Source organism: Drosophila mauritiana, chromosome X (genome assembly GCF_004382145.1).
Source record: "Drosophila mauritiana strain mau12 chromosome X, ASM438214v1, whole genome shotgun sequence".
NCBI lineage: Eukaryota > Metazoa > Arthropoda > Insecta > Diptera > Drosophilidae > Drosophila > Drosophila mauritiana.
This window is the reverse complement of record NC_046672.1, coordinates 1,730,626-1,757,910: the sequence shown is the minus strand read 5'-3', so window position 1 is coordinate 1,757,910 and position 27,285 is coordinate 1,730,626. Positions and strand designations below refer to the sequence as shown.

Genomic DNA, 27,285 nt, shown 5'->3' with positions numbered 1-27,285 from the left:
GTTGCTTTAAAGAGTCGCTAGTGGGCTTTAACCAACTTCGATGGCTCGGTTGTCTCGGTTTTAATATAATTAGGCACTGAAAATTCTATTATGCTGTTATTGTATCAACAAACAAAAATACTCGTGTGGCTTGCCAAGTGCAACATCGCCGTTCTAGCTGACTTTGTGTCCAATAATTCGATTTAGTCACTTTTTACCGAGAGGACACCCCGATCAATAGAGACCAGGGCCAGGCCAGCCTTTAATGGCACTTTGAGTGCATTAGATCCAAAGTGGCTGGTTGCAAACTTTATTATTGTAGCTGAGTACCAATACCAATACCTATACCAATACCGATACCAATGTCCACACACACAGCTACCCCATCAAATTGAATATATGCAGATACGGGGATACGGATACGGATACGGACGTGTGGGGGGTTTTACATTCATATTCACGAATCAGCGAGCTACATTTGAGCGAACCATTACAAACTGTATTTTTTGTTGCTCTTTTCATTCGCTCACTTGAAAGGCCATCAAAACTAAACACCCTATTCGCGGCATAAACATAACAGACGACACAACGACACCAGTTGATGTGAGTCAATTCAGCACTGCCGAATAAGCATAAAAGCAACCTGCATATCCTTGAGATACATATGTATCCTGCGAATGTTGGCAAGCTACTGCCACATTTGTCCTCATCCAGTTTAGCTCCCATTACCATAGAAAGTCCTAATAGGTCGCACTTGCATTGGCCCCGCTGAGTGCTCAGAACTGGAATGAAGATGTCGCCGCTTTGCAAAATTGGTCATTACTACGTTCTGACACGGATCGCATGCCAGATACACAGATACGTATGACCGGCAGATCCGAGCACATACGCCCACATGCCTTTTCCTACGAGTGCTAGCTGGTAGGCGTGATCCAACGAGAAAACAAGCCACTTTTGCCAGCTGGCGGGCAAATGTGTTTATGTGCCTTTTGCGCCACAGAACTGTCATCAGGAGAACGACAAGGCAAATACCCCGAAACCAAATGTCTTGTTCTGGCTAATGTAGCTAGCTGGGGTGCTAGCAGACTTGAGTGCTTAGCTGCAGTTTAATACTGGCTGATTAATTGGGAGAGGTGTTCGGCATGTTGGAAGAGTTAAATACATATTCAAGGGCTGTACGCTGTAAGACGGGTAAAAACACTACTCAGAAGTTCTCTACTTGAATGTTTGCTTAAAAGAGTCCGCGCAGGCAAGAAATCACCAATAGCAAGTGTGCCAAGCCAATCCAATAGCATGCATTCTTATTCGGTGCACGTGTCCACTGGGCACTGGGCTCCTCGGTCGCCAGTTCCTGGGGCTTCGTGGGCGTTTCCAAAGGAGCCACGCGCACTGGCGGGTCATCTCTAGAGATCATCTCATCACAAACCGACAGCCTTGGCTGCAACAAATCGCCCTGCGAGTGCACTCTCGGCAGTCGTTGAACTGACGACATTCCCACTCGCTGCTGATGCAACTGGTGATCGACAGAATGTCTTCGGTGCACTACATTTGGGGTATGTCTTACATTTTGATGGCGAGGAGAGTTCGCTGGTGCCAGCAGCTGGAAAGTTCTGGGCAATGGGACAATCATCGATACTACGACGCGCTTAAATGAGGAGCCACTTTGAATAGCTCGCATTAGCTCGTTCATCGAAGGGTTGGCGAGATAGACGCTATCTTTGCCCGCCGGTAATTGAAAAGTATTCTTAGCCAAATATGTATTGTACATGTATTCGTCCCTGTATGCACTGGCAATCATAGATTGTGGCTTACTGTCGTCATCTTTTCGCCTGGGGCTTTTTGCAAGCCCACGACAGCCTCTAATGATATTATGTGAGATGTCTATTAAAAAGGTCATTTATGATTATTTTGGACTCACAGTTGCATCCACATTGTTTGGGTAGGGTTATCCTAGAGAAACGCTCTAATGAGAGAAATTTGGTGAGTGTTCAGTGTTTCTGGCACGAGGCAATTGAGAAAAGTGTCTGACTTTTATCTCAGAGCTATCTAGCTCAATGAACTTCTGACCCTGAGCTCTGAGGTGTTCTTAGTCATTATGCTCAGTTATTAGCCCATTTTATTTTGCCATATAGTTTAGCTTAAACTTTACTTCACAACCTTGTCCCTGTCCCAATTTGTTTCCAGTGCGATTCGTGTACGAGTATCGTTCTGCTGCTTTTTGGCCCCGAGGATGGCGGGATGAACTGAACTTTCTGCATTTTATAAGCAATACGGCACACAGGCATGACTGCCGGGCTGACGGATTAAGTGCCTCCGCCTCCCGGCTGCTGAGCACATTTCCGTTAAAAGTAAATTAGATTTTATTTGCTTTTAAGTGAGTTATTTACTTTCTTGCTTGTCGCCTTCCCGCTTTGCAACAGACAGCAGCAGCTGCACATATACGTAGAGATATGTACATATATCTCGTTTCTTGCAAACTGAGTCCATACTTCTAGCACATTCAGATTTTCCAAATGGTCTCAACATAAACTGCCATACCCGAACAGTTGGCAGAGATCATCGAGCTATGCAATTCATACAATTTTCTTTATTTTGCAGCAGGAAATCCGTTTATGTGGCAATTGCCGATAGTGTGAAACAACAAAGTGCTCCTTGCAACTGCAACTTAGGATAAACATCCTCACTGAAGTCGGGTTTCGTTAGCAGCGGGCTGTTTTAATAATTTCAACAAGTTCGTTGTCGACGAAACCTGCATGCTGTGTGGAAAATCAACGCTCAAGACCAACCAAGGATCCACGTTTCTGCAACCCAATTGTATACTGTTAACTTTGAAGGGATTATGAAATGGAGGACTTACCGGGCAAGTTAGCTTCATCGCTCTGTTTCCGGTTGCCTTGAATCGTCGGAACACGGAAAATAACTACGTCAGCTTGGCTCCAAAGGATTCTTGTGTGCAACCAAGGGCGGCATCTGAAAATTGAAAATGGAAAATGAATAACTGTGAATAACTTGTTGTTACTATAAACTTAAAATGTTTAGATCATGCTTGTAAATCCAAACCATCTTAAAGGTTTAATATTGCCAATATACTATAAGCCAAAAAGTCGTTGGAGTTTCATAACTATTTATTTCATTTTTCTATATTTTTGCTTCCAATAGGTAAGTAAATAAGTTTACTTACCAATAGGTAAGTAAAGTGTACATACATATGTATACAAAATATTTCATCGATATTAGCAATACAATACAATAATACGTTACTTACATTTACTGAAAAAGAACTGCGATGACTGCAGCAGAGACCAAAAGTATCCTGATTTCTTCCCAAGCCCGCCAAGAACGATACTCACCTATATCGAAATATATTCCAGTATCTTACAGGAGACAAAGTTATACATGATACACGAAGGCAACCCTACGAATGCAATCCCACGTATCGGAATCCACTGTTTGTATATGAAATCTACTTCATAGCTGTATCGAATTATGCATTTGCTAATGAATACTTACATAGTTTCACGATTCGTAATTAAATAAATAAATAATCGTAGGCTGTTTTGTTCTCTATATATTATTGGTAATTTATTAAATTTCATTTACATTAGTTGGAGACCGAACGATTGTGTAAATATTCATAGGCTTATAGGGTTTAGGTTTCGTCTTCAATGACGTGGGGATCATTTTATTGGCTGACAGTCGATTATAAAACAAAAAGGCCATCGTAAAATCTATTTTAAAAGTTTAAGTTATTGATACATTTGTTTTTGCCGACTTAAATGTTTAAGGTAGCTGTTAACAATGCTCTTTCTTGCTCGCTATTATTCTATTTGAATCGTCTGGCTATTTGCACTAAATTTTGATCAAGTTTTGAACAAAGATTTACGTATAAGTAAGTGTGTATGTATTTTATGTATTAAGCCACGCATATACTGAATTCCTGGTACATACGGATTTCTTTTAAAACTAAACGAGCAATTTTGGATGCCTGCAATTGATTTCTACGTTCTTGCAAGTATTGTGTTTTCGTGTTTGAAAGAATATTTCTTAAACTGCAAATAGAATTTGTAATTCGCAGACTAGACTGTTACTATTTTGGAATTTTATTGATTCGTTATCCAAGCGAATTTCTTGAAACGTGGACAAGCGAAGTTTAAGTGTAGGAAGTGTAAACCTAGTTTTTATTAAAGTTTGTTCTGTGTATTTAGATATTAAGTGTTTATTATTTGCTTAAATCTTTTGGATATATGCACTAATCTTTTTCATGAACAAAGTTTTACGTATAAGTGTGTATTTCTATATATTAAGTTATGCATATATTGATTTCCTGGTAAATATCCTGGCTTCCTGGCTTGTTCGTAAACTAAAGAACAGCCATCTTTGTTTGGATGTCCGCATTGCTAATTTCCTAAACCCACTTTTCCATCAAAATTGCAAGTTTCGGTGGAATCAAAAAAAAAAAAAAATATTTGATGTTTTGTAAAAAAAAGGTGTTTTTGGCTCGAAAATGTAAATTTACTATAATTATACTGTTTATTTCTTTGGTAGTTTAATATTCGTTTCGTAAACTTAGTGAAATATGCGTAAGCAATGCCTAGTGGGTAAGCCCAAATTATGATTATGGTCTTCTTTATAACGCGTTTAGCCCAGAAAGTCAATAATATATGGTTCTTGATCTCAGGAGCACGTAAAACAGATTCAATCTTGGCATCCTGCTGGATCTGCAATATGTTTAGCATGTTGTGTCTCAGATAATTGATTGCTTACAGTTTTTGAACTCCCGAAACATCATATGTCCTAACTATTCATACAATTGCAAGTGGTAATAAAATCTGCTTCGGATTGCTGCCTTTAGTTCGTACATATGTATGCAGCTGGATTAGATTCTTCATGCTATATGGTAGTTGGTATATGGGTTTGGTCTAGAACATCATACGTAGTAGTAGGGACTCGATGCGGCTTCTTATCACTGGTTTTGCGGGATATATGTATAGTAAAACCCGGTATGTTCTATAAGCATCTAAGTGTGTTTTTGAGGACTGCTTTTTGTTTGGAAGATGTAGAAATACTTTCAAAGTGTTTTGCAATTTGAGCAACCTTTTGTTTTGTATACTTATTCATGTAAGTCCAACTTGCAAGTACAATATCCATTTCAAACTGTGATATTTACTATGTCTATGTCTATTTCTATTTATTCCCAAGCTGGTTTCAATTATATTATGAAATAATGTGAATGCGAACCGATAGGCAAACCAACTTAGTAGGTGAATAGTTAAAGCCATTCCATAACAAGAGTTGAGCACTCGACTAGCATACTATTGTAAATGTCTGATCTTCTTCCAACTAAGTTTAATTAAAAAATTCTCATAGTTATCATTGTGTGTTCTTAGATTGGTATTCTAATACGTGTTGAACGTTTATTAGCTGCTTCTTGAATATACCGATTTGACGACTAGCCTACGTGTTATAGGGTTTCATTTAATGTATCTTATCGCAATAGAAATTAGTTGACTGAAGTTGTCCTGTGTATGCTGCATCGAGAGCCTATTGTTTTGTTTTGCAATTAAAAATGATATTTGAGGAGTCCCAATGTTATACCCACCTTTCCATACGTATTAATCTAGTTTGTAAAATTTCTTACTTGAAAATCTAATGTAGACAAGCATGGTGCATGCCATTTAAAAATTTTTGTTTTCCTATATAGTCATTGATTATTATCTGCTGCTGCTTATCATAGAATATTTAAGAATGAATAAAATGCAGCTATGCTGGAAGTACTAGTAAAATTTAGTATCACAGTATTTTATATAAGATCAACTTTGGTTTATCCATCATACGCGGTATTTTCCAAATATTACTTAAGTCAATTATATCGTCATATTATTATTTAATCAAGTAATGGAGAAAAACTCGCAAGTTTTTTTTTCTTTTACTCAAATACTATGCCAATATATTTTTTAGCATGCGCAGGAAAAAAAATGGTGTACTTGTATCACTTAGAACTTAAAGGAAATCTATAACTAAATTTTTGCTATCGACGTAATTTGAAGAATACCACTATTGAAAATTATAAATAATGTCCTCTCCACATAGATTATAATTTCACATTGAAAAAGCCTTGATGGTTTTCGTATTATCAAATTTCCCATAAACTTCAAAATTCAATTGCCTACTTCGTGCCGCGCTGAAAATGTTAACAATTAATCATTTTTCATATTTAAAACATAATCAGCCCATCAGGTTCACTCGGTAGTTAAGGAAACACGTTGCGAAGCAATCATGTAAATTAAATTACTACTAAGAGTAGCATTAAATGGACTGTGGGAAAGTCAAAGAAAATTAAACTTCGAAGTAGTTTGTTAATTATAAACGGCATTGGACGAAATAAGCGGTTGAATTTTAGTTCTTAAAGAAATTTAAGGCCTTAAATGAAAAATTATATCTCAAGAGGTCGGTACTCAAACATTTTCGAGGTCGTGAGTATTTTCATGATTAAGACGATTCGGACAAACTGCAACTGCAACAAAATACGCTGTGCTGCTCTAATGTCTTGCAGTCTTTTTCATTTTCGTGTTCTATGCAACTTCGACGTAATATTTATTTCACATAACTGAATGGTTGGAGACTATGGCTTTATTAGAATACCACATTTGACTAGATCATTCATATTAGCATTTTCAAGTACACATTAAAAGAGGAGCCAAATCGCCTTGTTTTGAATTGGAATACGTCATTTGACGATGGAAGAGTAGGTATTGATCTTACCATTAACAATTGCCATTTCAAATTGAACGAACAACCGGAAGAACTTAGGGCGGAAGTTAGTTTAACAGAAGGTATAATGATGTACAAGTAACGACAACTAATATAGTATGTCTTTCTACATTATACGAAATGGCGATACAAGCTTCATGATAAGACTTAGGTAGTTCAAATGCCTTTATCAGCTTGCTACAAAATTGGTAACTAATATACATATATATATATATATATATATATATATCTTCTTATCTGCTTTCGCTTGCTTGTGATTTGTATCAACTAATATGCAAAGAAATCTACGTAATTTAATTGATAACAGGTTCTTATATAGATATAAAGTTTTTCAACCAAGAACACAGTTTTATTCATTGAAAATCGATTAAAGCTTAGGTTTATATCTGATCTGAAGAAAAGTATGTGAAATTAACGCAGATTCACCTAAAATGTTCTTATGTTTATATTAAGCGTGGCTTTATTATTATTATAATTATTATGTCGTTGCAAATAACATTACTTAACAAAATACATTGCTTAATCGATAAGAGAACGAATTCTAGCTTTCTGTTTGCATTATTGTTATTCATTGAGTTTACTTGTTGGTTTTTGGTTTTATATATATCTTTTAACTGTTTCGTAACATTGTTTATTACCATAATTACCATATAAAATACGGAAAACGAAAGACGCAACTCACTTGAAAGTTTCGACAGTGTGGTTGCGACGACATCGCAACGCATCGCATTCATTTAAATAACAAAACAAGTCACAAACTTAGATGAGAAAGAAATTGCTTTAGCCAATTTGAAAATGAATTGATTCAAAAAAAAACGCCATAATACTCCTTTACTCAGTTCCAGCATAAAAACTACATTCTTTTCTGTAAATATTCTAGAGCTTTTCTTTATATTTCAAGCATAAGCATCTTTGTGCTTGCTATTGCAATGGGTACGCAAGGTTGGCAGGTTGTCAATCATATGAAGTGGTATATCATAGCGATGTGTTTGCACCCAATATAGTTTGCATTCTATATCAGAATTTGTCATAAAATCTATGTCGTCTAATTCTATTAATTGCTTGCCGTTGTCTGTGTTGTCTTTTTTTAAATTATATAATAGTGCTGAGTGCAGTCATTCGGCAAGACCGAACTCGTCTTGTTCAATGGGTTTCTTCAGCCAGCTTCCAAGGTCTTCTCGCTTGAATGCAGAGAACAATTCTAGCTTTGCGATCTACAAGAAACGATGTGGCAAACAATTTGATGCATATCCTCAAACGATCCAGCATATAAACACTTACCTGATAGTCCTTAACGCTAGCTTTGGTTTGCCCATAGTCTGTGGTTACTTTGCGGACTAAAATACCGGGCAAGTTTGCCATTAGAAATCCATACTTAACGAAAAACGCTTGCTTTGTGATGCGAGACACCTGGCCGCCAATGGTTCGGCCAGTTAACGAGTTCACAACCTCCAACTCGGTGTCCCCAATGGTCCAATTGATCCCGAAGTTGGGAGCCTTGGCCTGATTCCTCGGCTCGGCCGAAGTGACTAGTGCCAGGCGCGGCTTGTTTAGATGATACGGCGGTGGCAGGCCTTGAATGGACTTCTCGATGCGGCCGCAAACTGCGCGGTACATGTGCTCCGGATGCAACAGGCTGCCCAGCACAATCGAATGCAGGTACACCGGTTCAATTATGGAAGACAATAGGGAGCCTTGTATGCCCAAGATGTTCCAACGGGCAATTTTATCCGAGCACGACATTGTTAGCAGGCGTTGGCCCTGCACGGAATTCATAAATGTTGTAATGTTAATGGTTTCCCACGATCTAATAGCAACCGCCCAATCGGGTTACCTGCAATACGCCATCCCACGTTTGGATACCATCACTGCTTTTCACTGGAATCGTCCCCTCACCGGACTCGATTTTGGTGCGCAGCTGGCCACGAGCCTTTCTGTTGATTGATGATTATTTCATGTATGATTCGTTGTCGGCATTATAAAATGTGAGTATGGAAAATATAATTATTAGCTTGTTCAAAAACTACGTTTAAAACATGCCAAGTAATACTGGAAGCAAAACATGGTATGAATTACTTTATTATGTGGTAGGGAATGGCGGGCGGCAAGACTTATCATTAAGATTAATTTTTCACATATTCTTCAAAGTAATCCCTCAGACCGGCACATATAAAATCTGATACAAATGGTAGGTACTTGGTATGCTTAACCTATTTCGACCTGCCATTTCAAACGATTGAGGCAACCAAGAAAGGAATCTTCGGAGCGCCGAAGTTTGTAGACGGACATGTCCATATAGACTCTGCAATACAAATACGCATTTAACAAAATTGTGGAAGTGGAAGCCCATGATTTGTATATCCTTGTCATCTTAAGCACTTGACTGAGTCATTACAGACCCGTACATACAGACAACGGATGGCGAATAACAAGCCGGGGACAAATACATTTCTAAACATACTCAACACAAGGAGTAAAAGCTTTAAAATACCTGATTTATTGTATACATTCATGCTAGTGTTCAAATTGATAGTTCTGATATTTAATATGAACAATTTCGTACATTATGTTGCCACAAATCGAAATGAAAGTGTGCGATATGGTGCTTTAACAATGTTTTCTTCTTTTGGCATATGCTTGAATTCAAGATTTTAAAAGTTTTTTCTAATGAACAAATGTCGCAATTTCATTGACAGTAACTTGTGGCACTTTTAAGCACGGAATCGTACATATACAAATATTTATTTTTTTATGCAAATACATATTTTTTTTGCAATCTCAACGTGTTTCCCGCATGGAAATGTCGTTTCTTATTGCGTACAAATTTAAATCATTATAATTCTACTTGAATAATACAATTTAAATGTGTAAATAGGTAGAGAAAGTATTCATCATATAAAATTATCGAGTATTTATAGAATGCAGTTTGTACCAACCTATTTGGATGTTTGTCAACACCAGTGTCGTTTTCGTGAGGACTAAATATCCGTGCATCCCCACAAGGTGCTGTATTTATATACAAATGGAAATGTACCCCGGATTTTAGTTTATAAGGGTATTGCCCATCAGTATTCCTCACGAAAATCGACTGATATGCTGTGGCTAAATTTAGGAGAAAATTGAATAAGAGTAATCAAATATAAATTAAAGTAAAACGAAGTAGTTTTATGTTTAAATCTCATTCTTTTCACCAATACGCAGGGGTATACATGAAAAGAAGTCCAACAAAACAATGCGGAACATGTTTTAGTAAGAAAGTTAAGCTGGGAAAGCAAAAAGCAAAAGCAAGGCCAATCGCAAAATACTACGCAACTTATACCCATTTTTTGATTTTGTTTTGAGCCAAAGGCAAATACCTTTACCTACAAGGCCCACTCTTATTTGCAAGTCAAAAGAACTATCATTAATTGTGTTTCCGATAGGTGAGTTTTGACTTAAGAATACTAAATGTGTTCACTGGGCCCAAATCATGCCACAGGCATTAAATTGAATTAAAAAGAAACAATGTTACTTTAGAACCTTTCCCTTCGCTACTCAATTATTGGTTTGTTGCAATATATAAAATAATTCAATGACTGAATTCAAACAACTGAAATTTTAGTAACTAATATTCGATACTTTTAATGTTTGTGCTTAGATTTGATAAATAATGTTTACACCTAACACCTAAAACGATCCAACGGGGAAAACATAAATTAGCTTAAAGTGCTTGTTTATAATGTGTAAAAGAAAAAAAAAATATAAGTGTTTGCTCGTATATGCTCAATGAGCACAAATCGGAACTTTAGCAATTCTTGCTGGTAAAGCGTACATTTTCGATATCAACATTTAACAACTAGATTATGCATTATTCTTAGTTCTAACTTCTACGGTATTATTAGTATACGTAAACTGAACTTAGCATATGCATCATACCCTGATTGCATTGAAGGTCCAGCTGTGCATATAAATATTTGAGAAGACAACGCCTGGAGACTATTTCAGCATGGGAATCGTTTAGGACAGCTCCGTTCACACTCATATGCTCACCGCTGACACACTTGGTGCCCGTCGAAACTGAAATAACCTGGTCAAGGATGGGTTTGTTATTATAATTGGTTTCGCAATGCTTAGCTGGCTGCGTACTCACTTTGGCTTCACAAAAATTCATGTTTTCAGTCATTACAATGCCCGCTAATACCTTTCGACGCGAGTAAGCCTCCTGACCCTTGATTACTTCCATGAACTTTTCCAAGACCAATCGACCAATCGTATCGGCGTGTATCTGAGGCAACTCCATCGATGACGACTTGTCGTCGATTGGCAGGGGCACGTTCTTCTGTGGCACCACCATTGGACTGTAGGAAATATCGCATAACGAAGCAAGTGCCGCCTTAGCTGCCGCATTTTTCGCCGTCTTTTTGGAAGGACCTTGAGGAAAATTGAGTTGCACATTAGCATAAATTGTATGTGGCTGGGTGGGTTGACGTTAACAACGAGTTAATCCAATACATACCTGTTCCATCGAACCTCTTATCGTTGATTGTGACGGTCATTTTGAAGCGACAATTGTTCTGGGCGCCGTCAATGTTAATGCATTCGAAATTAACGTCATTAAATAATTCGTAGAGGAGCATGACAGGACCCTTTTCTGGAACCTTCTTCTGACCGTCAACAGTAATAGCACTTTTGCTGACATCTAGCAAAATAAAACAAAATTAGCTAAGGATATTTGACTGCTCGTCATCCTGAAGCTATGCCTTAGTTTTCTAATCTTATTTCAGACGCAATAGTGGTCTCCAGCCATATCAGACAAACGCAAGAGGAAGCATAAACAAGAAACACGCAAGAACCTTTTAAAAACGTAGAGATCAACCAATGAAAGTCAAGGTAGGAAAGAAAGTTAGGTAAGTGTACGACACTGCAGCACCGAATTGGTTGCCTTATTAAGCATAAAGTGCATTTCAGGGGTTAAAAAAGTAATGCTGAATAAGGCGCATTAATGAAAAAAAAAGAGAAAAAACAGGGCTCTCATCAAATAACACAAACGATACCGAAATCAACATTGCGAACCTTACGGCACTTTAAACATACATATTTGCTTAAAATCATCGTTAACAATTGATTTTTTGACATGGCTAATACTATTGGATATTCGGCCAAAACATTGCTATGAGATGAATGGAGACATCTTTGATATGGCCACAAAACGCATAAGGTTCCAGAGTAAATCATATTAAATAATAAATTAAAATAATTAACAAAAGAGGATAAAAACACTAACTTGCTCTGACTCATGCAAAACGTGGGTTGTTCAAGCGAGGTAGGGTTATCAGTCATCGAATGATCTCAAAGATTTTTGAATTGGACAAATTTTCAATACCATTTTCAAGATGTTCATCGCTGGTAAAGTCCAAGTTGCCCGCCGGCTTCAGAGGCGACAGAACTGCTCCGTCCTTAAACTGTATGAAGCTGCGCAGTGCAGTTGCTGCTGCTTCGATGCGTGCAATTTTTTTACTACGGCCCTGGCCGTAGTATTTCTGGTCATCGACCTGTGAAATAGATTAGAGAACTTGAGATCGCAGGTTCCGTTCCTTCGATAATTTCTCAAAGCGACCTCCTCATGGTGCACCATGCACCATGATTTTGTTTCAGCTCATATCTCACCTCCACGGATATCGTGAATAGAGGTGCGTGTACCGGACCAGTCTGTGACTCCAATTTGTAAATCAGTCCATGTCTTAGCTCATTCAGCATGCCCACCGTGTTCTTCGGCTGCGGAATGCGCTCCTTGCACATTTTCTTTTTTGGATCTAGTGAAACGAAACGGCATTGGGGATCAGTGGACATGGCACAATGGGCACATTCTAGTGTTTGGAGATGGACTTACCAGAGTATTTTGGCATCTCATAGCCCCGTTTTTGTGGCAATTTTTGGTTATAGCCATTCATGTTGATATCAGATGGTGCACTCACCGGCTAATGGATACGTATGCGTTAATAGTGAAATTAAGAGTATTTAGGCATTTACTTTTAACACTGTACAGTACAACGAAAAGCATTCAAACTTCATTTCAAGGACCCGTTTTGTGTGTAGGCATGTAGTGACTCGCGTCTTCTTGAGGACTTCTAGCAAAAACATGACTTAAAGACCAATCATGGTACATACATACATACACACAACGCTTTGTTTAATATTACGCACAACAACATCGATACCATATAGACAGTTATAGCAAGACGTTTGTAATACAATAGCACAAGAATACAACGACTTTCTCACATATTTTGCTCGGTTAATATGTTCGGTGTTATATTTTTGGTAGTTTTTTGTGGGCTTACGGCTAAAAGGCATACAAATATTTTACTACATATTGTATCTCTCCCAGAGTGCGAGTTTGTTTCGTTTCGGTACGGTTTGAACACAGAGTTCGGTTGGACTAAATCTACTTACATTGCCAGGCAATGATGGGAACGTAAATCGGCGCTTAACAAAAAATCGTGACCTTTTTCCTGCATAACTAGAGGCGGCATAAAACTGTTGTCGTTGGTAACCAAATGAGGATCTAGCTATTCGCATTGCATGGTGGCATGATTTGTAGCACGCACGCCCTGGTTTGTAGGACACTGGATACATTATTGGTCCACCTATTTCACTGCTATTTCTGTTGCAAGAAAACTGAGCAGCGAGCAGCGAGCAACGATATGACATTCAAGACCGTCTACAACCCAGCGACTGATAAATTTCGAGTTTCCCGGCTAAGCACTGACATTTATCTGACAACGACAAAAGCCAACTGCAGCTAATTTTGTAGAAGGAACTGCAATTATGAAAAAAATTTAAAAAATGTACATACATGTGTAAAAACACATGTTTGTAAGTGTGCAGATAATTTGCGCGACTAGCTGCGATCTCGAGGAGCTCGATATTTATATACCCTTTTAAAGGGAAGGCACATGTGCCAGTCCGTTTCAGTGCACGGCATTCGGGGACACTTCAAAGGGCTGGGCTGAAAAGGTATCTGATAGGATACTGGGGAATTCGTTTGATTTGCTCCATAACCCGTTCCCGTACTGGCCTAAAAAAAAAAAAAAAACAAAATACCTAATATGCAGTGAAAGCCATCTTTTATGAGTCGAGCATGGAATTAATTTTAAAAACGACTCTTAAGGGGGACCCCGTTCTAATCGAAGGACATCAACCTTGCTTTAATGGCAGGTGTCACTTGTTTTGAAATTGAACAGAAGGCACGGTGCATGTCGAAAATTGAGATGCTTTGGCGCTGATAAAACTTTCGCAGACGGCCAGAAGGCAGATTTCGTCGAATTAATGAAGTCAAAATGTCAGAAAGACATTACCAACCCCACAGCATGAACGAAATTACATTAAAATTTGGATGCCGGTGGAGCGGTTATTGCTGCAGCAGCTGCAGCACAAACTCAGAGATGCATGAGTTGCATTGGCGTATCAAAATCTGCAGTAATCAACAGCAACATTTTAAAATAAATATCTTGCGAAAATGTGTGCGTGTACATATACTAAGACTCCGGGACATACGATACACATATGCGAGATCACTCAGTTCGAAGAAATTATATTTATGGTCAAAGTTTGGAGCAATTGGCGCCTGCAGTCTCGTAGTTTATTTATGTGCGCATAGGTGGCTAAAAGGACAGCTCTCCGAGCTGCACGGCAAGTACGGAAAGTACCTCTACAATTTCTTTATAATTTCAATAGCCAGATATATTATCTGCCCAAAGTGGGAAACAATAAATGCGAAATGCCCAAAGTGTGTTGTGAACAAAGCTCGAAATAAACAAGTGAAACAATCGGAAGCTCGTTAGGCTCGAGAAATATCCTCTGTCGCTGTTCTGACCATTTCGAATTCATTACAACATATTTATATAACACAGCACCTGTGTGTTGAGTGTCATTTGTCGGACAAGTGATGGCGAAAATTGTAAATGTCTACTATAATAGGACCGGACCGGCCAGCTTCAAGTACTAATGAACATCAAGTACAACATCAAGCATAATTCGTTCTTAAATTATGATCAGTTCTATCACTTTAAATAAACACATCGAAAAAGAATAATAAGAAATTCCTTTGGGAACTTAGGTGGTGTTGTGATTCATAGCAAAAGAAATTTTGCAAATAAAGAGGATCTATATGAGAGCAGGGTATAAAATTACCTACCATTTAATCATAAGATATTTGCTATTTAAAAACGAGTTATAAAAATGGAAAACGGAACAAGAAAATGCAGCAGAATATAATGTAATTGTCCTAAAACTGTGATTCATGCCATATGAAGTATAATATTTGCACATAACTATATAATATTTGCATAACTACGCCTAGTATCATGCTTTATTGTCTAATAGTAATAATAATAATACATTTACATTTATGCATAGAAGTCTACGGCAAGACCAATCTGAACCATATCGCTTTCAGCCAATATGCAGTCTTATTACCGTGAAAGACCTAGAATACCCCCAGATCTCTTTGCCTTCCTTGTGACCAAAGGCCTCCTGGATGAAGCCTCTTACTTTGCTTCACTGCTCTAAAATGTCTGACTATAGTAGAGTTCTTAAGACTAAAGTCCTGAAATCGGCCGATTCAAACTAAATGTACAATATGCAGTTTTGCGTAAACTTAACATGCAAGCTGTGTTGGAGAATTCGTGTACATGTACATATACATACATAACTATCACATAAGCAAGTTATAAAGAAATCTAATTTTTAATGACGATTTTCGTCTACTTACGTGCTGGGGAGAATTGTTATTTGCGCTCTTTAACATGACTCTGGAATCGAATTTCATGTACTTTATATATCTTGGTGAAATCTGTTGTGCTATTGTAATGGTGATTTACGATTTACAGGAGTATGATGATGAACTAAAAAAATACAGAAAAGTAACATCAAACCGATATGAACTGAAGCAAAAGCTTATTTTTAACAACATAAAATTCAATGCTAATGATTAGTCCATTAATCAAATCAAGGCTACGCATCTAGTCCCACCTGAGCGTATGTAAGTCTAACAAGAATTTCTCCCGTCGTTCCGATTGGATTCTGTTTCATTATCGTGTCCATGTAGAATGCAATTCGTAGGGCTCAGGCATACAATGTAGTATTTATGTAAGTATATATCTATCTATCTATCTACCTACCTATATATCTATCTATCTATTTATCTATATATCTATATATTTATCTATCTATCTATCAGTTTACGGTATGCAATAATCAAATCAGATCATTGATTGGTCGGGTTGGAACGGTAAGATATAAAGACATCGCATACAATCTCCACTCTTGAAACTAGAAAACAGCTCATATGCATGATTATAGGCATGCGTATATATGTATGTATATTCCACATGCATGCAACATTAAACATACGTACTTGTATGCCCAAGTTACACGATTCTATCGATTTTCGTACACCCACGCTCTCGTGAATTGGCCAATCGGACCCATGCCGTCGTAGCCATCGACTGGCTGGCCAAAAGTGTACTACATACAGTATACAACTTATGCAGGCACCTTACTATCTGCTCTGCTATGCACTAAACTCTGCGCCACATTAGGTAATTACACATGGTCAGATGTATCTCGTGTTCCTCCTGTACGAGCCGCGTATTCTGAATGAATCTGAATCTGAATCTGAACCTGGATCTCAATCTGTAGCTGTATATGTAATGTATGTGAGCCACTTTTGCGTCTCGCTGCAAGAATGGATGCGAACTTATTGGCCTATAGCTTGTTGGGTTGTTTGTTTCGCTCAAGAAAGTGAAATGCAAAGTGAATGGGGAGGAGCGCGAGGGGCAGATGAACGCAATTCACTGCAATGCAGCAGTGAAGCCTTTCCCTTCTTCTTTCCTTGGCGTTCCTCGCCTCTCCCACCCATTCGCAAGCCCTCTCTTCGCCACTCGCTCCGCTATCTCCTCCTCCTCTTTCGTTCTCTTCCGCTTTGATGTTGGTCGGAATCGGAATGTTACGTCGCATGTGCTTTTGCATGTGTGTCCATGTGTTTGTGTTTTGGTTTATTTTTTTTTTTTTTTTTTTGCAATGTAGCTACGTAACATCCCTTATCCACAACCCACTATCCACTATTCACTTTGCTCCACCTATTATGCCGTTTTGCGGCACTTATCTGGGGGAATTGCTCCTACTTCGGGACACAATACCTTTAAAATCTATTGACTTTCGTCGCTTGCCTTTTATTTGCATGATTGCGATACGCCATATACAACGACACATACACACACACACACACGGCTGCAGGTGTGTGCATATGTAAATTGGGTTCTGTTCTTTTCTGGCTACTGCATACCTCTTGGCTCTAATTATTAATTTTTACTTCGCTGTATCGGCAGTGTCATTTGTTAACGGTTTTGCTCTCTTCGTTGGGCAACCGATTCTAGCCTCCTCGCTTCGCTGTTTCGTCGATCAGGATTGGATTTGTGAGGCTGCGACTGCAGTGGCGTGCAATTTCACTTGGCGGCACTCGGGAGAAAAAAAAAAGCACTCACGTTCACGCACGGACACACACACACACTGAAATGGCCGGACAAACAAATCAATTCTTGTTTGTTTTATCCTCGGTGTAGTGCTGCCTGTTTTCTCTGGTCGCGCATTTACATCGATTTTGTTCCTCGATAAGGATTAAACATACACCGCGTTTCACTTGTTAGTATGTGCAAATTCGCTGCATTACATTGCATTAGAAAAAATAACAATGACACCTCGTCGCTTTTTTGTTGCTCGGAATCTAGCGATGTGAGCAGTTTATCACAATATCCAATATCGATACTTACATCGTAATGTTACTGCTCGCATCAGTCTGCATAATATCGATATTTGGATATCTGCTAATAGTTGCTGTTAACAAAATTTTCCACCGTAGAAATAAGTAGTATAAGTTGTAATAATTGGTAGATTTATTAGGCTACGTAACACCCCTTAACCACTACCCTTTATACACTTTTCTCCACCTATTATGCCGTTTTGCGGCACTTATCAGGGGGAATTGCTCCTATTTCGGGATACAATACCTATAAAATCTATTGACTTTCGTCGCTTGCCTTTTATTTGCATGATTGCGATACGCGATATACAACGACACATACACACACACACACACACGGCTGCAGATGTGTGCATATGTATATTGGGTTCCGTGCTTTTCTGACTACTGCATACCTTTTTGCTCTAATTATTGATTTTTACTTCGCTGTATCGGCAGAGTGTCATTTGTTAACGGTTCTGCTCTCTTCGTTGGGCAACCGATTCTAGCCTCCTCGCTTCGCTGTTTCTTCGATCAGGATTGGATTTGTGTGCCTGCGACTGCAGTAGCGTGCAATTGCATATTTCACTTGGCGGCACTCGGGAGAAAAAAAAAGCACTCACGTTCACGCACGGACACACACACACACTGAAATGGCCGGACAAACAAATCAATTCTTGTTTGTTTTATCCTCGGTGTGGTGCTGCCTGTTTTCTCTGGTCTGCATTTACATCGATTTTGTTCCTCGATAAGGATTAAACATACACCGCGTTTCACTTGTTAGTATGTGCAAATTCGCTGCATTACATTGCATTAGAAAAAATAACAATGACACCTCGTCGCTTTTTTGTTGCTCGGAATCTAGCGATGTGAGCAGTTTATCACAATATCCAATATCGATACTTACATCGTAATGTTACTGCTCGCATCAGTCTGCATAATATCGATATTTGGATATCTGCTAACAGTTGCTGTTAACAAAATTTTCCACCGTAGAAATGAGTAGTATAAGTTGTAATAATTTGTAGATTTGTTAGGCATTTTTATCTAATAAATTGGTTTGCTAAATGCAAATTGACCTTTTTTTCATATATTAACATTCTTTACCTTAAATTACAAAAACTTTATTATCCAGAGCATGGTAACAGAATTGTTGGAAAACGTTGGAAGATGTCATACAAACGTGTACCATTTTTAAGAGTTACTTTTCGAACAATTCACTTATAACACTGAAAATTAACTTGTTGAACTTAAACTTACACATTAATTTGCGTAAATTGTACACCAATTTATGATTATATTGTGAATATACTGCAAAAATTTGTTTAGGTATCCAACGAGTTTATTTTTGAATTCTTTTTCTGTGTTTAAAAATAATTTTACGTTTTAACTGATATAGCGTTTTTAGGTTTCCATACATAATTAATCAACTTTTAATGATAATTTTTTTCTTGCGTATATCATTTTGAGAAACGGAGCCCGTTTAATTTTGCATGAAATCTATCAAGCTTCAAAGACTAAAATTCAAGTTACTACATACAAATTATTTTAATATGAAAAGATGTATCATTAGTTTTTATCACATTCTTTCTTTAGTGTTTAACATTTATTTAACACTAAATGCGAAATTGTTAATAAAAGTGCTTAATAATTTTATATATGGGCATAGCTTATTTATTTTGTATGCTAACAGTGATATCGCCATTGCGATGTTTTTGTTATTTTTCTGTTACTTGGCTTAGTTGCACGCATTAGTATTTTTTGATGTTGCGGCCCTGGTCGCACCGGATTGTAAATGGCTCTCAGCGAGGACATCTCCCAACTTAGCGAGTGCGCGCTCCCTTGCAAAGCTCTTTGATGATACATATGTACCGCCATCTGTTGACTGTTCGACGTACTTCGCAGCAGTTCCATTTACTACTTTTCAGTATTTTATTAACACCTAGTAATCATAGGTAAAGCATAATCGCCGTTGAGTTTGAATGAAAACTAGTGATGATTTTACATGTCCTGGGGAATCATAGCTTTGATGAAACAATACATTATTAAGCAGTAAATTCGCAATTGATTCATTGAAAATTGAAATTTTCATCAACTTCTTTCTTAGATTCTGGGTGCGGGGTGTATTCAATTTTTTTTAACATCGCATATAAACATCTTTTGGCGCAGCAACTCAAGTGATGATAACGCAAGCACTCCTACGAATGAATGGGCTTAGATATTTATATTAGATTGACTGGAGCGGACGAAGAAAGCTCAAATTCCGCCCAACAGAGACGTTCCTTGGAGTTGAGTGGGCCAAGTTGGGCGGGTTACTTCGCTTGAGCTGAGTGCAGAATGTCTAGAAAATCAAGATGCAAACCGAATCAGGGAAAGTGGCAGAGCAAAGTGTCATCGCCTCAAAGGAAACATCGGACTCCAGATGGAGTTGCGATGAAGCTGGAAAGGATTGGTTTGTTTCTCCGTTTGTGGCCGACGAAGTGTGTTGCTATTGCGACAGGAGAGCATAGCAAACAAGGCTGAGCTGATGTCGATGGCAATTGCATCCCAATACACACATATGTACATACATACTATATGGAGCAGCAGAACAAAGCTTTGTGGTGCAGCTCACACATCCTGTCAAGCGAACAAGGTGCGGACTTGACTCAGCCCTTCCAAGGAGCCTCCATGGTAAGGGCTATTCAAAAATAGTTTCCATTTTGGCATTCTGCGCAAAATGTTGTCCTGGTCGCAGCTCACCAGGATTCGATAACTAAGGGCGCTGCCGGGTTGGCGGGAGTGCGGAAAGGGGGCTCCACTCCTAACTCCTAACAACCAGGCTAACACGGTGTAGGCGGCGGGGCGGAGTGGGGCGGTGCAGGGACAAGTTCGCAAAAATTGTGCGCATATTAAAATTCTTGGTGAAAGCTTTTGACATAAATTAAAACTTTTTTTAATGTACGTACGAGGCCCCCAGCTCCGGGACTCGAGCTCTCCGCTCCGCCACCCCATCCCGTCATCCGCTACTCCATCCGTCGTATTTTTATATGAAAAGCCAAGCGCCAAGCGCTCCTCCGCAGGTGGATGGCAGGCTAGGATGGCAGCCCAAGAGTGTGTGACCCATACGCGGATTTCTTTGTTTTCGCCAACTGTTTGTGCAGGAGGAGGCAGCTCCTCCGAGGCGAACGGCCGCATTCCGCGCCCAGGCCTCCTGATTACTCGACTTTGAGGCGTCTTAGTTGTCAGCGCACCAAAGAAGAAGTACTCAGTGCCCTTTTTCCCACGACACTGACACATAGAGGGCCGATTGGAAACTTTTTTAATTAATTTCCAGGCCAAAAAGTAACTGGCAGACTCGGCGTGGGATGGCCCATGATATCGATGGAGCGCATTGAGCGAAACTTACGCATGCCATGGATGGGCCAGGATGGGCTAGGATGGGCCAGACCCATAGGTTCTATACATCCCGGTCTGGGTGGCGGACTCGATGCCGATATTGATACCAGCTAGAGCGCATTAAAAATGGATTTCCCTTCATTGGCGCCGCTTGGCTGGCAGTGGGCGGGTTGGAAGCGGGGGCGTGGCTCAAAGACAACATTTTTGGCATCAAAATTATTTATGAGCTTACTGTGCGTATCGTGTCTTGGCGCCCACTCCACATCCACGGAAAGCAGTCGTGCACCGGGAAGAAGTAGCAAGTAGCAAGTGGCAACTACCATCTGCTGGCCAGCCACCTCGGTTTCTCCCAGTGCACGGGGACTGAGCTGAGGTGTCGGACTGTCAGTGCTAATGTCGCATTGGCTACGTGATTGTCGGTGCTGGCGACTGATTTCTGCGCCTGCGACAAAACTTTTTCAATAATGTATAAATCAAACTGTCATAAAGTCACAGTCGCAGATTGCGAAATCGCCGCGCTGCGAGCTGCCACCTACTAGGTTTCTTGGATTCACGGATCTGGGATATGGGATCTGGGGTCTGGGAGTGGCTCCTGCATAGTTCTGGTTCGCGCTTTCCGGATTCCGTAGGAGTTCAGGAGTCGCTACCGGTGTCACATTTTCTTAGACAATTTAAGCTGCGATTGCGCTGCCTGATGTGCATTTAATGTGTGTCTGCTGTAGCCTCGTGCCGAACCGCCGACAACCCCCCAGATGTTACCTGTCTGCCCCAAAACGTTACTCACATTCAGGGAAATATGTCACAAAATTTATTGCAAAATAATTTGGCCCGGCTCTCGCTCGTGTGTCCTCCATTTCCAGGCTCCACTGTGCAGCTAATGCCCACCGCTGGCCACTTACGGGGCTAAGGATGGGAGGATTGGGATTGCGGCCTTGTGGACTCTTGTCTTACGATCTCCGCCCCATCTCCCATCCCCCATCCCCCATCCCTCAACCGACCAACCGCTTCATCTGAATATATTAAAAATTCCTTCGCAACCCCACAAAGTGTGCAACACTCTTTGGGTGTTGGAATTGAATCTTCTGGCTGCTTTTGGGTTTTTTTTTAAATGTTATGTTCGCATTCAGAGTGCGGCAAGTAGCACCTCATTTGATTAAATCGCTTAGTTCCAATCTACTTGTAGGCCTTATATAACACGCATATGATTGTATAAATAGCGCAGTGCCAACAAATTTAAGTTGCGGTGCAATTAAATACGGCAAAGGGAAAGAAAGCAAATGTTTGTGTTTGTGCGTTCGACTCGTTTGAATGCGGAATATTTTTTTTCGCAAATACGCTCGAAAAAATGTAAATTTAAATTTAAATTTAAATTTAAATACAATAATAGCAACAGCGACGGCAGCACGAGCGAAGAACGAGAGCAGGAAAAACCTCTCAAAAGCGTGCCAATGTACGCAAACAGTCGATTGCGTGTGTGTGTGTGTTAACACACACTGCCAGCAATGCGGTGGGTGTTGCTGCCCCAGTGGGCGGAAGTGGGCGAAAGTGGGCGGAGCGGTGGGCCAAAAGGCTTTGGCTGGCCAAGACTGACTCTGATTGATCTGCATGCGCGTGTTTAAACAAAAATTCGCAATGTAAATCGGCAAATATGCACGCCAATGCACCCACCACCAATCGGCAGCAGGTTCCATTTACAAAGTGCTTTCTGGTCCAGGAGACCTCGCGGGGGATCAGGAGGAGCAGCTCACAGCTCACCACATGGATGCAATGCGTCAGTAGCGTCTACTTTGGCCAACCCAGTCGGAGCACCTGCTCTATAATGTTTCAATCCCATTCGATGGCAATCGCGGCGAATGTTTAATCGAGCTGATAATTACGCGACCTTGTGCGGCTCATCGGTGGTGATATATGGCCAGCCAGCCAACCAGCCAACCAGCTAGCCGGCCAGTCATCCATCCCATGGTGCATCCAGCCTGTAAAGCGACATGAGGCACCTTGGACGGTTGAACGGATATGGCTGCCAAGCGGAGCCGAGAAGTCGACGCCTTCGAAGCGTTTTTCCATGATTTATTAACTAAATTAGCTGCGGTATTATTTCTAGCGCCCACGCAGGCGGAAAAGCAGCAAAATAATAGGCAGGGCCCAGACACAAAAGCAGCAGGAGCAGAAAAGCGACCGACCACTACCAACTACCCACTACCCACTACCCACTTGCCACATTCCACTTGCCACTTGCCAAAAGACGCCCCACGAAATAAGGACGAGGAGCAGCAGGAGCAGCAACAACGGACAAGTTGGTAACTTTAAGAAATTTACACCATCAGCAGATAAGAGTGCATGGCCACCAGCCGAGGAGGAGGAGGCGGATGTGGATGTGGAATGGACGTGGATGCACCGCCGTGGAGGCAGGAACTTCAAGCTGCTAAGGAAAATTTGCAGCGCCGACACTTTTTGCCGCCTTTGCCCTTGTTGTCGGCCCAGTGTTTGCAGCAAACAATCTGTTTCCCGGCATCAACTTGGCCAGAAAAATTGAAACAAGCTGAACAGCGGCAGTCAGCTGGAACGGGAGAATCGGTACGAAGGGCGCTCCTGTCATCCTTCGGGGGGCATTGCAGGGGATTGCAGGATTGGAGGATTAGGGTGGTGCTGGGCTGGGCTGTGCTGGGCTGGGCTGGGGAGTGCAGTGCCTCTGTTGTGCTGCAAACTAGCAACTTGTGGCGTGGGCATGTATCACATTTAGACACGGCGAAAGACAGATATATAAACTTATAAAGACCAGGCCCGCCCGAGCCCGAAACTGAGCCCCGAAAAATATGCGAGTACAGTATAGTATGGTATGGTATAGTTGCAGAGGCAAGCACAAAAACCATATTTGGCAACTGAGCAGCAGTTGAAAGGACTTTGCAGCGCGCACAACTGATGAATTATGGCCAAAGTTATTGGCTGCTGGTCGGTGGCGGGAGCGATGGCGGTGCCTCTTGTAGGCTGCCTCCTTGCTGGCCAATGTTTTTCTGCTCGGCGTGGCAACTACTGATAATAAGATATACTTACGGGCGCAGCCCAAACCGCGTCAAACGCTCCGCCTTCAGCTCTTCCAGCGCCCACTGACTCCTCTACTTCCGCTCCAACTGCCACTTGCACTCCAGCTCCAGCTCCAACTCCAACTCCAACTGCTGGTTGGGCTTCATCGGAAGTCTAGTAAATAAAAAGTTGCATGGCCAGCAGCGTGTGCTGGCAGCCAAAGGCCGAAGGGCGAGGGCCCCAAGGCTGGAAATAAAGGGCAACTTAACAAGTTTAATTGTACGAAACGGAAATGAAACTTTGCCTTCTGGCTTGGTTGACTTCTGCCTCCTTCTGCCGGCGCCACCGGTTTTTTAATGATAAGAATGAGCAAATAGACTATAATTTGCATATTCGAGTTTGGGCACAGGGCAGCTTCGAAGCAGTCGTACCCCGGAGATTCCAGCAAGGGTATCCAGTCGTCGTCGGCATGGAGTGCGAGTATAGGAGCAGCATCAACATATTGAATTAAATTCGAGTCCGTGGCCAGTTGATGGAGGTTGCCCGTTTGCCGGCTTCCCGGCGATTAGTCAAAGAGATAAAAAGTGACCCCTAATAGGATTTCATTTCGGCGATCCTTGCTGCCTGAATGGTGCCCCTCCTGTTTGGGGCACATACTCGCATGTATGTACATTCGTAGAGTATGTGCTGTAACTGCAGCCGAATCGAAATCACGGTTCAGACTGCCGATGATTGCCGTCAATTGAATGCCAATTGTTTTTCTCTTCCCGCTTTTTCTTTTGATACAATTTTCGACCACGTTTTGTTTAGCACTGTGTGGCCTTCTGGCCCGAGCCAAATCAAACGCTTTTGGGCCAGATCAAGTTGCCGCCGTTTGTCCGTTGGCATCGGCTTGGCGGCATCGGCATCGGCATTTTCATTTAACGGCCGACCTGGGACAGCATGTCTGCCGTCGAGGGGCTGGGAAACCGCCGATCCGAATGGTCCAGTCGTGGAGAGGATGGCGGCTGGCGTATGGTGGAGTGGATGTTGCATGGGGCAATAAAACCGGTGCAGAAAGTAGAAAGTCGTGTTCTGGGCAGGCGACGGGCCACTGGGCCCCTTCAAAATTTGCAATCCTTATTGTCTATGATTGGCATTCGGTTTTTTTCCGCCGCCCCGGGGCACTTTGTATCTGCTCCTCGCTGAGCTCGCATCGCGACCACTGGCCAGTGATGCAGTTCGTCAGCGAGCACAGCCCATCAATCTGCCATCAAGTGATTATCTGCGCGCCGTGGCAAGTGGCACGTGGCCAGAAATAAGACCTTGCCAAGCTGCCAGTTCGAACGGATGGGTGGAAACTGCTCGATGGCGATGCCAAGAAGCCCCTGGAATCGCGCTTGCCTAATTTACATAAAATTGCACAAATCTACAATGTATGAGTGCTTTGACCCGAACTCCTGAACCCACTGACCCACCACCCCCCTCCCTCTGCACCAACACACATCCAGTACGCAATGGCCCAAATAGAGCCATGTCGCCATCTTAGGGTAATTTATAGAAGCGGGAAGTGGGCGGTGGGTGGGCGGTGTCTGTCGGGGGGCGGGACAAAGTGCGCCACTTGTGAGTGCAGTGGGGAAAAGCGCAACCGTGGCAAGCTCTGAGAGGGGAAATTGTACTAGGAAATTTGCCGGAAATTAAAACTTGTGCAAAATAAATCGCCAAACCTCGAAATAGTATCCAAACACATACACACAGTGGCGTACGCAGGGGTGGCAGCCGCCCAAGGAGCGCAGGAAAAGGAGTGGGAGTAATGTCCTTACGCCACTGCCCGCGACTACCACTGCCCATCATCTTCGTTCGGACGGAGGAGCAGGGGTACGCTGGGACGAAAGATCGATGCACGCGCACAAATACCGTCGCTCAAGGACCAATTGGCATAGTCGCAGCCGGAGGAGGAGGGGTAGGGCGCGGAGCAGCAGCTCCAGACGCATGCTTACACATAATGCCCCAAATCTCTGACCTCCTCAGTCTCCAGACCTTTGGGCGCCCCTTAAAAAAGGCGCCCGAGGAGCAGGAAGTGGCTTCGCCTGGCCGTTGTCCACCACCCGCTCCGTCCGTCGGTTCTTCATTCCGCTGGATTTGCCGCTAATGGAGTGACAGTTGGCAAAGAATTATTAGATTTGTACATGCATACTGCACTCGAATTTCGAAACGTGGAGGCGCCACAAGGGGCAGCGCTGCGCAGCGCTGGTCTGCTCTGCTCTGCGATTTGGAGCCGGAGTGGCAGAGTGAAGAACGTGATTGCAAATGCCCAGCTGGAGTTCGAAAAAAGTGGAGAACTCAACAGAACAAAACGGAAGGGAATAGAACAGTAGAGGGGGAAATCTAATTTCCTTAATAGTCTCAACAATTACACGATTTCTGACCAGGTCAGATTCAATCGGTGGTGGTGCCCTCAATCCTCAATCTGTGACGGTTGATCAGCCGCCACCTATGCATGCATATCCCTCTGTCCTGATGGACGTTTTAAAATGATGAAGTCCAATTTCCTTAATTCGGGCAAACCCAAAACGAGACAGTGATTGACTGCATCTAGGAGCTGCTATTGGATTGGTATAGGGATAGGGATAGGGATCGTTTCACAAGCATCCTGCTGGTGACAGTGCTGGTGAAGTGGGATGTACATCGACATTCCCTGACAGCCGCTCATAATGCATGTGGCCCCGTGGCACGGCATGGGCATTTAATCAACTTTAATTAAAATTGCACACAAAACCCGAAAACGACTTGATAAAACGCCATTAACTCGCTGCCGAGCTCAACTGACAGCGGTTTTATCGGCGGCTTCAGTGCAAAGCTTTTAATTGATAAGTGTGTGGTTGCCGCAGTGGCAGTCATCAGGGATGAGTCACCAGCTGGCTGTCCTGTAACTGGGCTGTCCTGCCACCCACACCACACACAGCGCGTGGATGAGGGACTTCCGCTCCAGCGGGGTATTCCTAAAACGTCTAATTTAGTTGGCCCATTTTCCTGGACGCCCAGGATTCGAGTAACGCGGAGCCGGAGTGGAGTGAAGTGGAATGGGCCCTTATGCCACATTATTTCAGAGCTTATGCTGCGACGACGGAACGAAAGCCCCTCGAAATTGCGCTCATTTCAAAATGGTTATTGAATCTTTGGCGAAGTAAATAATCCTTGTTGAAATAAAAGAGGAATCCCGTTTCGGGACTCGGTCGCTGTCATCCGCCCCGGCAGCCACTAAATGCTGCCAAATTATACGCAATCATTTTGAGCTTAACTAAAGTGCGGCAAGTCTGCGGCCAGGACTTGGGTGGAGCTGGATGGAAATGGGTGGGGTTCTGCGGGGTTGCGTG

At 41.7% G+C, this 27,285-nt stretch overlaps 3 protein-coding genes across 8 annotated transcripts in view; 1 reads left to right on the top strand and 2 right to left on the bottom strand.

The window, feature by feature from the left end:
- Window positions 1-1,041: 1,041 nt before the first annotated feature.
- Window positions 1,042-2,058, bottom strand: LOC117148783. The gene is made up of 2 exons (XM_033316392.1): window positions 1,898-2,058; window positions 1,042-1,838 (listed from the first exon to the last, which is right to left on the bottom strand). The coding sequence occupies exons 1-2, from the start codon at window positions 1,909-1,911 to the stop codon at window positions 1,211-1,213; spliced, it is 642 nt and encodes a 213-aa protein (XP_033172283.1). The 5' UTR covers window positions 1,912-2,058; the 3' UTR covers window positions 1,042-1,210.
- Window positions 2,059-3,534: 1,476 nt separating this feature from the next.
- LOC117148780 (double-stranded RNA-specific editase Adar) lies at window positions 3,535-18,438 on the bottom strand. Of its 6 annotated transcripts, none has more exons than XM_033316382.1 (12): window positions 17,947-18,427; window positions 15,503-15,635; window positions 12,620-12,707; window positions 12,397-12,542; window positions 12,113-12,281; window positions 11,246-11,428; window positions 10,880-11,160; window positions 10,666-10,816; window positions 9,687-9,852; window positions 8,585-8,684; window positions 8,032-8,511; window positions 3,535-7,964 (listed from the first exon to the last, which is right to left on the bottom strand). In XM_033316382.1, the coding sequence occupies exons 2-12, from the start codon at window positions 15,557-15,559 to the stop codon at window positions 7,866-7,868; spliced, it is 1,920 nt and encodes a 639-aa protein (XP_033172273.1). In that variant the 5' UTR covers window positions 15,560-15,635; window positions 17,947-18,427; the 3' UTR covers window positions 3,535-7,865. The 6 variants fall into 6 exon arrangements, 5 of the variants coding, with proteins under 5 accessions (XP_033172273.1, XP_033172274.1, XP_033172275.1 ...); XM_033316383.1 differs by lacking the exon at window positions 17,947-18,427 and adding an exon at window positions 17,078-17,596; XM_033316384.1 differs by lacking the exon at window positions 15,503-15,635 and having other exon boundaries at window positions 17,947-18,428.
- LOC117148782 (delta-sarcoglycan) overlaps window positions 16,006-27,285 on the top strand; it is a 30,976-nt gene continuing 19,696 nt past the window's right edge. Inside the window, exon 1 of the mRNA XM_033316391.1 lies at window positions 16,006-16,021. The gene's annotated coding sequence lies outside the window, so the exon portion shown is untranslated. The remainder of the gene's footprint in view (window positions 16,022-27,285) is intronic.

Excerpts from the sequence above, each read along its gene's own strand:
- LOC117148780 (XM_033316382.1), bottom strand. The coding sequence starts at position 15,559 with ATGAAATTCGATTCCAGAGTCATGTTAAAGAGCGCAAATAACAATTCT. Across the intron at positions 10,817-10,879 it reads TGAATTTTTGTGAAGCCAAA|GTTATTTCAGTTTCGACGGG; the intron begins GTGAGTACGCAG and ends ATCCTTGACCAG. Across the intron at positions 9,853-10,665 it reads GGACCTTCAATGCAATCAGG|CCACAGCATATCAGTCGATT; the intron begins GTATGATGCATA and ends TCCTAAATTTAG.